At 38.8% G+C, this 11,852-nt stretch overlaps 1 protein-coding gene across 1 annotated transcript in view; it reads left to right on the forward strand.

Annotated features, from left to right (window-relative positions):
- NR4A3 (nuclear receptor subfamily 4 group A member 3) overlaps positions 1-11,203 on the forward strand; it is a 29,638-nt gene extending 18,435 nt beyond the window's left edge. The window contains exon 8 of the mRNA XM_032685538.1: positions 8,040-11,203. Within this exon, the coding sequence (XP_032541429.1) occupies positions 8,040-8,299 (260 nt within the window). The 3' untranslated portion in view covers positions 8,300-11,203. The remainder of the gene's footprint in view (positions 1-8,039) is intronic.
- The last annotated feature ends 649 nt before the right edge of the window (positions 11,204-11,852 follow it).

Raw genomic sequence — 11,852 nt, forward strand, 5'->3', positions numbered from 1 at the left:
TAAATACATACATATATGTGTATACATACCTCTATACATACATACATAATGTATTTATGTATGTGTATGTATTTAGGTATCTCTAAATCAAGGACAGGTTATGTCTCTCTCCATATATATTTACATACATGCATATGTTCATACAGGCACATATATATAGCACATATCAATGATTTAGATCATTTACTATATATTAGATATGTCTTTTTTAGATAGACATAGGTGGTGTGTTCTTGGTTATCTTCTTGGAGACAGAGAATATGCAGGTCGATGAACAGAATTCCTAGCAAGCCAAGTGAATGTAGAAAAAACAAATGTGTTGGACAAAAACTTAACTTTCCTTACAAAATCATGCCCTGTTTTAACATGGTAATTTGTTCAGTTAGACACTGCTTGCTTGCCAAAAGTTGTCCAGTGGTTGGCTCAGGTCACCCTAAGATAATTAGAAATAGGTTTTAATTGGTAACAGCCCACATTTCTTCCTTTCTTTGATCATAAGCCTTCCAGGAGTTTGCTATATTTTGCTGGTCTTCCCGAAGTTTCTAAACAAATGCAAGCAACTGTTGCCTTTAAAAGGAGACTGTTTCTGTACATAAAAGTTTTAGAATTTTCTGTTTGTCAATCTTCTCTTGATTTTCTCACCTGTATGAGATGGTGTTTAAAATGAATATACTTTTCTGCTTATTCTTTTATTTCATGAGGCTGGTATATCTCTACTGATTTGCTCTTAAGGACAGCGTATACTTTCATGTGATCTAAATTAGACCAAAGCTCTAGTGACATATTCAGAGGTTTCAGATGTCCAAGGGCAGTTAGCTAACTTATGGACTCAGCCAGAAATTTGGTCACCTGAAAACGGATGGTATTGTATAATGATGAACGATATTAAAAAAAAAAACTGTAAGAAGAAACCAGGTGATTATGGCTAAGAGAACACTACACCGCAAAGTGCTGGTGGACAGGGTTCTTTTGAGACTTTCTCATTAATAGTGTATTGAAATTTCTTATTCAGGAAAGTCTTGAGGTTTGCCTCTGGTGTGGCATCCCAGAATGAGAAATGGCTTCTTGCCTCCTCCCTACAGTTTGAGTATGACAAACCATGTACTGGTTTTCAGCTAGTCCTACCAAAAGAGAAAAAATAATAAAGAGAAAATTTAGAAATCTGAAACCTGAGAAAATTCTAAAATGTTTAACATTTTTAAGCATCGTTTTGAGGTTTGGCTTAGATTTACATGGGTGTTTCGGATGCCATTCTTTAGCTCTGGGGAAGGTACTCTTTTCCCCTGTAGTGAACTGTTGAAGGCAATAGGTAGTTAGCAAACCCTAGTCCAGGTCCTTTTTGTGAGTCAGACCAAGAGAGTGACCTTTTCAAGGAATATGGGATATCTGACTATTGACTATCACTATCTTTTGTCTTAAGACAACTTGATATGTTTCATGGGCTGCAGAATGGCTGTTGTGCCTGATGATTTGGGGACAAGCTGGTGCTCAGAGGGACACCCAAGGCCCAATCTCTGGTCTGATTCCAACAGGAAGAGAATCTGACCATGGATCTTCCATGTTCCACATGGATATCCATGTAATTAGGCTGCAAGACAGGAAGGAGCAGGAAGGATCTGTTTTGTGAATCTAGCTGTTTGCCTTTAGTAACAACATGGCAAAACAAAAATCCTGGCTTGAGCAAAATTTTCTTGATTATTACATAGACTGTTCCAGTTCTTATTTTGCATTAGACAACTGTTCATGACTTGATGGTTTAACCAAAAAAAGGAACAGACAATAACCCTGTGATCTATAATAGTTATAGCCTATTTTAATACTGTATGGTATTTTAGATGGCATCAAATTCAAAAATCGTCTCTCTAGATAAAGAGAAATTGCTTCTGGGAATAATGACCTGTTTGTTCTTCTTGATTTCATGAATGCTGTCCATAGCCCAAACAAAGAAAACAAACCCTCTTGTATACTAGCCATTGGCAGTTTCGCTGAGGGAGAAAAGTGAGAGGAGTCACCACTCTCTTTGGCATATTCTCTCTCTATTCTGCAAGAGTGACAGGGAGGACTAACATCTGTTTCCCAGTGAAGGAAGAGAGAATAAATCTGAAATTCAATTTTGGAGACTAAAAGGCATTCCACTGTTCCCAGTGTCCCAAGATATACTGAAGGCTGTTCTCTCATTTTGAGATGTCAGATCGTCTCCGCAGTAACAGCTCCAGTAGTTCCAGGGACCTTTAATTAACCCTGCTGACTTGTTTGGAGCTGCAAAGCTCCATGTCCTGTCTCAACCACAGCTGCAGATGACAGCATAGGATGCATGGTTATAGGCATATATGGTAATTTGTTCTCTTTAGTGATTTTGAAGAGAACGACAAGAGACTTAGTGAGTATCACAGGACTCACTAGTTCACCACAGTGCTTGCTTTGAGTAAAACTAAAGGAATGCATATTATTTTGCATTATATAATCCATTAGAGAGTCCGTATATTTGTGCTTTTTCTATTTATTTTTTAGTTTTTGGAAATTTGTAGCATGTTGCCTAAAAGGAAAAGTGTTATGGCAGATTGCTGCTGAATTTTCGAGTCCTTTCAGATAAGACCAGCTTGAAAGAGCACCCAGAATGAAAGAAGAGACATCCGGTTTATTGTGTCTTGTAAACAGTTAACATAAAACACTGTAGTGCCAAAACACATCTTTGTACTTTAAGGTACTCCTCTAGTATCTTCCTCTCTCTGTCTCTCTTCTCTTTTTTTACTTCCTTCAGCTGGTTAAGAAAGGCTGGACACAACTTCCTCCAGAGCACCTCAGTGTCACTCTTAAGTATCGCCCAGAAGAATGTAGTTAGGAAACAACACATGACGCTCACCCACACATCCCCATGAAAGCAAAAAAATTAGTTCTGTCATGTTCTTTTTCTTTGGATCACTTATTCTGTTGGTAGGTAGGATCTAATGAGCTAAAGAAGAGTGCCAACATGGAAAGGAAGTGCTGGTCATCTTGGGGTGAGTTCTGTCATTAGTTCCACATGGACGTTTTCTATCAGTTTAGCGTGTTTATGGATCACAAGTGTTCCTGCACAACCACTCCATGCTGGACTGGTTAGTGTTGAAGATTACCAGATATTAGCTCAGCCTGAACTTGAAAATGCTTCCTTAACTTTCCAAATCACCATTTATAATGCTGTTTTACAGGTTTTTTCTAACATTGTGAAAATATAGACTGAGAGTCCAGTGCAGATCATCTCAAGGCCACACTCTAATTTCTGCTTTAGAACTTCTAGTGGGTTTTTTTCTGTGTCTCTCTCTCGTTGATTCGCTTTTCCTCTCTGCCCCTTCCTTTCTCTATCCACATCAAACTATTATTGTTTTGCCCACTTGACGCTCTCAGTGGGATGCTGCAGAGTACAGAGCATTCTAGCCCTCATTCAGCCAAGCTCTTTCAGCATATGTTTTATTTTAAGTGTGTTACAGACCAGCCCAGAACCACTGTATATATTGGGCTTATTCACACTCTTAATGCTTTGTTAGACTGGCACCAGACCATTGAAGAATATTGTGAGGTTTCAATTAATTATGAGTTTGTTTTTGTCTTCCTGCTGTTGGGCTTTCTGTTCCAGTTTACAAACACAATTTTTAGCACCATCAGTCATACCAAGAAATAGTAATGAGTCCAGTCTGGCTAAAAAGAGTCTGGCTGCTGCAGTTCCTTCTGAACATGAATTTGTCCAACCTGTCTCTGGAAGAGGGGCTTACCTATTCTTCAGCAGCAAATATCCTTCAGTCCTCTTGCCAGGATATCCTCTGCTGTGGGTGCTTCATGTGCTGGGTCTACATAGCAGGTGGCAGACTGGAGGAGTGTAGGAGAGCTAGTTATAAAAAAACCCCTCCAGATTGCATTGTCTGCCTTCCCCCTGCCACTTAGCTGAGGGAAATACTGTCAGCATCAAAGTAAAGTACTCACTCCTCCTTTTTCACTCCCACCTTTTACTGAGGCAAGAACTCTTTCTTTCTACATCAACCAGCAGTCTGTGTGTTACGCTGGGGTTTTCTCAAAGGAGGGAGCAAACTATGGTGTTCTGTATGGTCACTCTGACTTGAGGTACCTTGCAGACCTGATGCAGAATACAGGGCACCTCAAGAAGATGATTCATCCACCTAAAATTGTAATAATCTAAAAATACCTATCTTTCCACTGATGTTAGGGGGAGCTTGAGAAGTTTGTGTGTCTAGGCTGGGGATCCTTGCAAAGTGCCTGAGAATTAGGCAGGATAAATATGGGCCAGATTGCTACAGGAAAGGAGACTCTTGTATGTACCAAGTTGCAATCCTGTGTAACAGTGTGTACACGAGACAACCAGAAAGCTGTAGGCAACTGAGCCTTGTGTTTATTTGAGTTATAGAAGGGGAAGAGGATTGTGAAGGGGGAAGAGAAAATCATGTAACTACATTGAAACTGAGACAATCAAGAGGCCTATTTTAAGTCTGCAGAGTTAATCAGTTGCATTTCTGATCAGACCTCGGAATAAATTAGGGCTAAAAGTGACCCACCCTGACACAGAGCGCAAAGCCCAGGGGTCTTTGAGGTACTCAAGCTCTTTGAGGTGCTTGCACTCTTTGAGAGGCACTTTCTATAAAGGTAGTGCTCAGTTTGCCTAACCCTGCCGTGATCTACCTGGTGTCAGAAGTTAGGGAAAGAGGGATTAGCACAGCTGGTGATAAATTTTCCTGCTTTTTTGCTTTCTTCCTATCGAGTTTTTGCTGATCAGCATAATGATAGCAAAGAATCGCATTGAGCTTCCCGGGAAAAGGAGAAAGTGTAAAAAACTTGCTGTGTTCAGTTTGCCGGGATGAGCTAAGTTTGCAGAGCTTTAGAGGCAAAACTTTTGATTAGTCACTTTGACAGCATTTTTGCCATAAATCACCATTTTTCTTGCAAAAATCAATGGTATCCTAAAACACAAGGCTGAGAAATCCTATGTTCACTTTACACGTGCCTTTTTAATTGTCATTATAAGAAAGTCTGAATACGATAATATTTACACACCTCCTCAGTTAGTTAGAGAAAATCTATCCATTTTGACCAGCTGTCCTTCTGGGGATAAATCTTGGCCTTATCATTCCCATGTGGATAAAAACATCCTGTGGATGATGGCAAATGATTAGAGGCCATCGGCGTCAGTGCCACTGCACAGATTTAAAACAGATGCCTGGTGCTGCTCCCTCTAGGTTGTGTAAGAAAGACTGTGGGTCTTTCTTTGTGCAAACAGGACAAGGTGGAAAAGGCAAGCAAGTGTGATATTTGAACCCTATCAAATTTAAATCTTTGAGTAAATGAGGACCAAGACTCCTCAAGTATACCAAGGAGAGGAGCTATTTCTTAGATAAGTATGTTCTTCAGAAACTAGTTGGATGCTAACACCAGAGACTGCAATGGCAGCAGAAAGGCTTCCACATAGATGGCTTTGGCTTTCTGTAGGTCCACAAGGGATGCCTTAGGGACTGAAAACTGAAAACCTCTGAGGCAGTTCCACTCATGAGAAATTAACCTTTGTAGAGATTTGCAAGTAGCAAAAGCCATTGTATGGCAACTCACGCAGGAGAGAGGACAGTTTGGTTTGTCAGTGGCTGCTTTAGTATTATGGCAGTGGAGAGCAGCTCAAGGACAGAGTATCTGTTAATTCTGAATTTCCATGATTTTTTATGTAAGGTAAGGCTACTAACACAATAATCTTTGCATACATAGTGTTTTGCATCAGTCTATTTCATGGCTATTCACCAAAGACATGATTTGTTATGAAACCCTCTGAACTTGTCCGTGGAAGACAGGCTGTTTAGTTCTGGCTGTAAACATTAATAAAGTTGTGCATGCTCCAGAGCCAGAGATAATTTTCCATACTCGGTAGCAACATACACACCTACTGAGGCAGTGGTTTAAAAATGTACTCTGCTAATTCATAGTCAGGTTCGGGATCCATTTTAGTATTTCTGCTCCCTAGATCTATAAAAGTATCTTCACTTACTCAGCTAGGACACAAAACAGATTAAAAGATGGGAACTCTTCAAAGACTGCAAGATTAATTTAATGTCCTGCAGATTCTCTCAGTAGGCTAGTGGTAAAAAAAAAAAACACACAAAAAAAAAAACCCTACAGCTTTTCCAACCTGTATAAAATATTTATCTGCCAAGATTTTTAATGGCAGAATCTGCCTAAGTATTTACTCTCAGTGACCTGTATAGTTAAGGCTTACATAATTACACTATACACCATTTACTGGAAAGGCTTTAAATATTCATTGACTTCTCATGTTTTAATGTAAACAAGGCACTTAGAATACCTAGGGTTTTTAATTCCTGCAAGGTGAAAAAGATGTCTGAAGCAGATGCCACTGTTTGGACAAGTGTTGCTCTGAAACAGCAGGGCAGATTGATGGTACTTAAATGATAGAGCGCAGTAGCTTCTGGGCAGAGACATACATGTCTGCACATGTCTGATTCTGATCCCAGACAAGTATTTTTCAGAAGCCAACTCTGCCTAAGTAAGTAGAGTTGAAAAAAAGTGTAAAATGGGTGAATATCAGTGGAAAACCAGACCTTTACATATTATGACTGCCTTCATTGAATCCTGTCTGTTTTATTGGTTTGTAAAGAGCACCTAGCCAAAACAGGTGGTGAGGGGAGGCAGCGAGGAGTTTATAAGCACAGGCCTGGGCAAGACACCACTACATCTGGTGCAGGCATTACTCCTGCTTCTAGAAGTAAAGAAAACTGTACTCTTTTCACTGTTCATTAGGGGACAGGCAGAGAACATACCTATAGCTTGCTCCTCCTGGCATAGAGGAACAAGACTTGGGGACAATGGGCACAATGTGGCTGGTGGCTGCCAGGAATGCAAGAGAGGGCCAGGGAAGGAGATGACTTCAAATGCATCAAACATGAGAACTGCCACAGTTACTCCTCATCCACTGCTGCCATTGTTTTATATGTCTGATTGATTTACAATTAATATAACTTGCATTTTCTTAGATTACCCTATCTGGCACAGTTCTATTTCATGTGTGAATTATTATGACTTTGCTGTGAAGCCAGTTCTTACCTGTGAATTTCAAAGTCAAAGGCAAATCAAAACATCACAAATTTGAGATTTTTGTTCTGAATATTTTTGTTCTGTAGTTTCAATATGTCCACTAAACCTTGAGAGCAAACAACACAGAATTCTTTCCCCAGTAAAGAGCCTGCTTTTAATGAATCACAAATCTGATTCATTATACTTATACTTAAAGAACTGGGAATGCATTTAACATCATTGAAGTATTTTAAAAAGGTATTTGAAGGGGGACAAACCCCAGCTCCCCTTCATTTTAGGAGTGATGAGTTTTTTGCAATGGATGACATAGTAGCCATTCACTTTTGCTCACTCAAAGCAAAATAGTTAACTTCCAGGCTTCTTTTATCTTAGAGCTTTTAAAGATGAATAAACTAAAAAGCAGCAGCTGATCAAAATAACAAAGGGTAGTAAGGTGCCTTTAGTTTCTTATAAGAGTGTCTGCAAATTCCTGGTGGAATTCTAGGCTGGGCACTGATGGAGCTGGCTAAGGATATCGATCGCCACTTGAATTCACTGAATAAATAATGGTTGCCATAGTTATTGAGCATTCACAACTGGTGGGGAAGCACGGAAATCTCCAAAACACCTCCTGTGATAGTTTTGCTGGAAAATCACCCAATTAATTCTGTCTCATATCCTAAAAATTATGTCAGATATGCAGCATGCTTGGATTCCTTGTACTAGTATTGCAATCATAACTGAGCATCTCTGTTGCCTATTTTAGCAGCTAAAGAGAAAAGGGAACTTGCTGTCTCTTATTTTGCATGGCAGAAAGGTTCACTGACATTGTATAACCCCATCTGTTCTGAAAAATCTTACACTTTCAAAGCACTTTTTGCTTTGAGTTTCAGAGTATGGCTCTGGGTTATGCTGAAGAAAGTGAGTTGTCTCCACTTGTGCTAAGGATGCTGATGTGGTTTTTTTCTCTCACTTTGCAGAACGACATGGATTAAAAGAACCAAAGAAAGTGGAAGAGCTATGCAACAAGATCACAAGCAGTTTGAAAGATCACTTAACTTTCAGTTGCCAAAACAAAGGACAACCACTTGAGTCTGCAGAGAAGGTACTGGGTGTTCTGGCTGACTTGCGTTCTCTCTGCACACTGGGACTGCAGCGCATCTTTTACCTGAAACTGGAAGATTTGGTGCCAGCCCCTTCCATTGTCGACAGGCTGTTTCTGGACACCTTACCCTTCTGAGTCAAACCACCCTCCTGAAAGGCAAACGCCCACCAGAGCAGGCAAATGGATCGTGACTTACAGCTAACATTTCTGCCCTCACTTAACAGAAAAGCAGCTCCGAGTCTAAAATGAGGTCTTTTCTGGCGCTTTGTCCTTACAACCTGAGGCCTGAAACTTACTGGCTTACTGTTTTGGGGTTGTGTTCTTTGTTTTCTTTTGTGTGATTTGGGTTTTTTAAATAGCTAATAAGGCACTTTTGGACAATGCTATCCCAGCAGCAGTAAAAGGTTAACATGACTGTTTTAAATCTGTTGTTTAACACCTCATGGTCTATGAGGAATTAAATTGTAGAAGTTGTGTTTGAAAACAAGAACAGCAAATAGTTGTTTGCCAGGGTAGTATGTGTTTTGTGAGGATACCTTTAGCATACTTCCTGCATCAAGGGCACATACATCAGCACAATCTAAACAAAAATTCACTTTTTTAGCAAAGTACATTCAATTAAACCTTTCATACAAATCAAATATAGCAAAATGACAATGGCTGTTAGCTCCCATGTTCAAGTGCAATTTTTTAAAGTGCTGTCTTACTAAGTCTCGTTTATTAACTAATTTATTTTACTAGGAAAACAAATGGAAGAAATCAAGTAAGAAAATTACATGCACTAACTTACCTGACAGAGTTTTCCAAACTTGAGTCCATGTAGCGTGACTTATTGACAAATGTAAGTGGAAGACACGGGAGCAATTGTGACTCAGTTGTTCCTTAGCTAAGGAAATCCAAGTAAGTAGTGATTGGAGCATACAGGGTCAGCATCAGGGATAGTTCCGTTTTAGACTTCTAACACAAGTGACTAGTTAGTAAACAGACAGAAGATCGTTTTCAAGAACAAGCAAGTCTTGTAAAATAGTATGAATGTAAGTGCTAGGAAGGATATAGTGGGCTGCGTTTAAACATTCCGTGTTCGTACTCCTTTTTGTATGTTTATACTGTTGATGCCATATTAATATGAGATAATTTGTTGCATAGTGTCTTTATTTGTATAAATGTTTGTATGCATGGTATATTGTAATGGCTTTGCCTGTATTTATTGCAATGACTGCCAGCTCATGGGAGCCCTGTTACACATGATAACTAAATGGGGTGTTCACACTGACTCAGATACACCAGTTGGAAAACTATATACATATATATAATGTGTATATATATATATGTATATAACTATATTTGTGTGCGTGTGTGTGTGCGTGTGTCTTTTTATTAACCATTTGTATATAAAATATCTGTCAAATCACAAGCAGAGTTATTTTACAGTTTATTTGCAGTGACTTCTAAGGCAGTACTGTTTAGCACTTTGATATTAAAATCTTGCTCATGTTTTGCTAAATTCAAATAATATTTAAAAATTTAGTTCTAAAAAACTTTATATGCACTGTATTGAGTCAAAATTTTGTTGGTCATTTTGCTAAGGAAAATTTTGAATGTCAACCTGATGTCACTGTATCTTTTGTTAGCTTTAAACATTCTAGCTTATGTCTTTTTTTAAACTATGCTGTTTATATGGAAATTAAATTATACAATCAAACAGATGCCAAATGAATTGCCTAATTGCTGCAAAGGATAACCCAGATATCGAGTCACTGTATGGTTTTCAAATAGTAATCTGGTATTTTATCACTTACTATGTTTGGATGTGCTTTTATGAAAAAATTATTCTTATATCAAGATTTATAGTAGTGTCAATAGGGAAACAGACTTCTAATCACTATAGTTAATATTTCTGGTTTACCTGCAGATAATATTTGGAAAAGTATTGCTTTTTGTATTGACTTTTAAGCTTATGTGCAAACATAATAGCATAATTAAATATCAGAGAAGCTAATGTTTCTTGTAGGTTGCTGTAACAAGCCTGACCAGCAAGATAAATATATTTTGACTGAATTTGCTTTTGTATATACTTAATATATATATATACATATATATATATATACACACTCACACACATGTGCGCATACAAAAACATACAGACACAAAATCCGAAGAAAGTATGTTTGCTTTTGTCTCCTTGTGTAAGACACAAGGTCCCTTGAGAAACTACTTTTATCTAGGGACAAATCCTGCCAGGTGCTGAGCACCAGCCAGATGAGGGCTTGCAGGAGCTTTTTGCGAGTGGGCCCTTACCAAGGATTTTCAGGCAAATCAGCATAGTACAGTAAAATTCCTTTTTTGTTGAGCAAGGTTTATTTATTAAGTGGAATGTTAGTGGGAGGTAGCAGGTTCGGAGCCCCATGTGAAATTTCACGTCGTCTGTGTCCTCCAGTCTTCCATAGATAGTCTTAGCTGTGATACTCTCCCAAATCCCATCATCTGTGGAATTGTCCTTCATGTCAACGTCGATACACTGATTCATCCTAGAGTGCAACCAGTGACAGGTCACAGTGGTAAAAGAAAGAGTTAATGCAGAATAAATCTACTACTATTCTTAGAGCTCTCTCAGTGTGAACATGCCTTTGTCTAGGCAGAATTCAGGAATATATCAGGTGTTAAGGGAGAGTGCCTTGCTTTTATTTCAGACAACAGTGTCTCAAGAGTTTCTTCACTCCGCTAACCAGAGTACTTTTTTTCTTTCTTCTTTCTTTTTCTTTTTTTTTTGTGGTGTTAACCTGTGGGTTGAAAGAAATGCTCATGTACATATACAATGTAAATTAAAATTATTAAATTGAATAACATTTTTTCAGAGGCCCCATGTGTGTTGAATAAGTATGCTTAATTCTGTTAAAATCTGATGTGAATTTTTTATCATTTATAAAACATTAAAAAATTGTCTACTCGAGTCTTAAAAGTGGAAAAATTGGTGAAGCATGCTTAAGAACACTGGCAATTTAATGGCTAGTCTTTTGATTAAAATAGCTTTTATATAAATACATGCCTGCAGTATCTGGTTATGCAATCTGAATTAGATATTGAGAGTTGGACCATGGTTGTCCCAGAGGTCGAACTACATACGGACCAGAACAGAGACACTATTCTCCCCTCACTGTATTTCTCCTCCATGACATAAAGGGATTGTAATTAACTCACAGGTGATGAGGCCACAAGGAAGAGAGGTGATGGCTATAAGGCACATAGCACCTGTGTCTGGCTAGAAAGAGGACAGAGCTCCAATTCCGTCTTCTGCCCCTTTGTGTCAGTAAATCCTGGGAAGACATCACTCGGGCAGGCACCTGCATCCTTTTCTTTAAGTGTGCATCCAGTTCCTTTCCTTACTGTACCTTGGCTTTGCAGGAGGGCTCACTTATCCCCTGCCAGACAAAACTGTTTGGCTACAAATGCATTTTCAACAAATGCAGTTTTGGGAGGCATCTGCCACTATTCTGGGTATCGCCATAGGTACACCTCTGTGAGGGGGTTACATCAAGTGATGTGCTGTGGTGGGCTGCAGGATTGGCAGCTGCAGGATTGGCAACTCCTTCCTTGGAAACTTGATAAAACGACACTGGGCAAACTCTTGCAAATTATTTTCTGGGGGTTTTTTTCTATGACTTATTTTTAGAATTAAACTACGGAGTTT

The sequence above is a fragment of the Chiroxiphia lanceolata genome, chromosome 1 (assembly GCF_009829145.1).
Source record: "Chiroxiphia lanceolata isolate bChiLan1 chromosome 1, bChiLan1.pri, whole genome shotgun sequence".
NCBI lineage: Eukaryota > Metazoa > Chordata > Aves > Passeriformes > Pipridae > Chiroxiphia > Chiroxiphia lanceolata.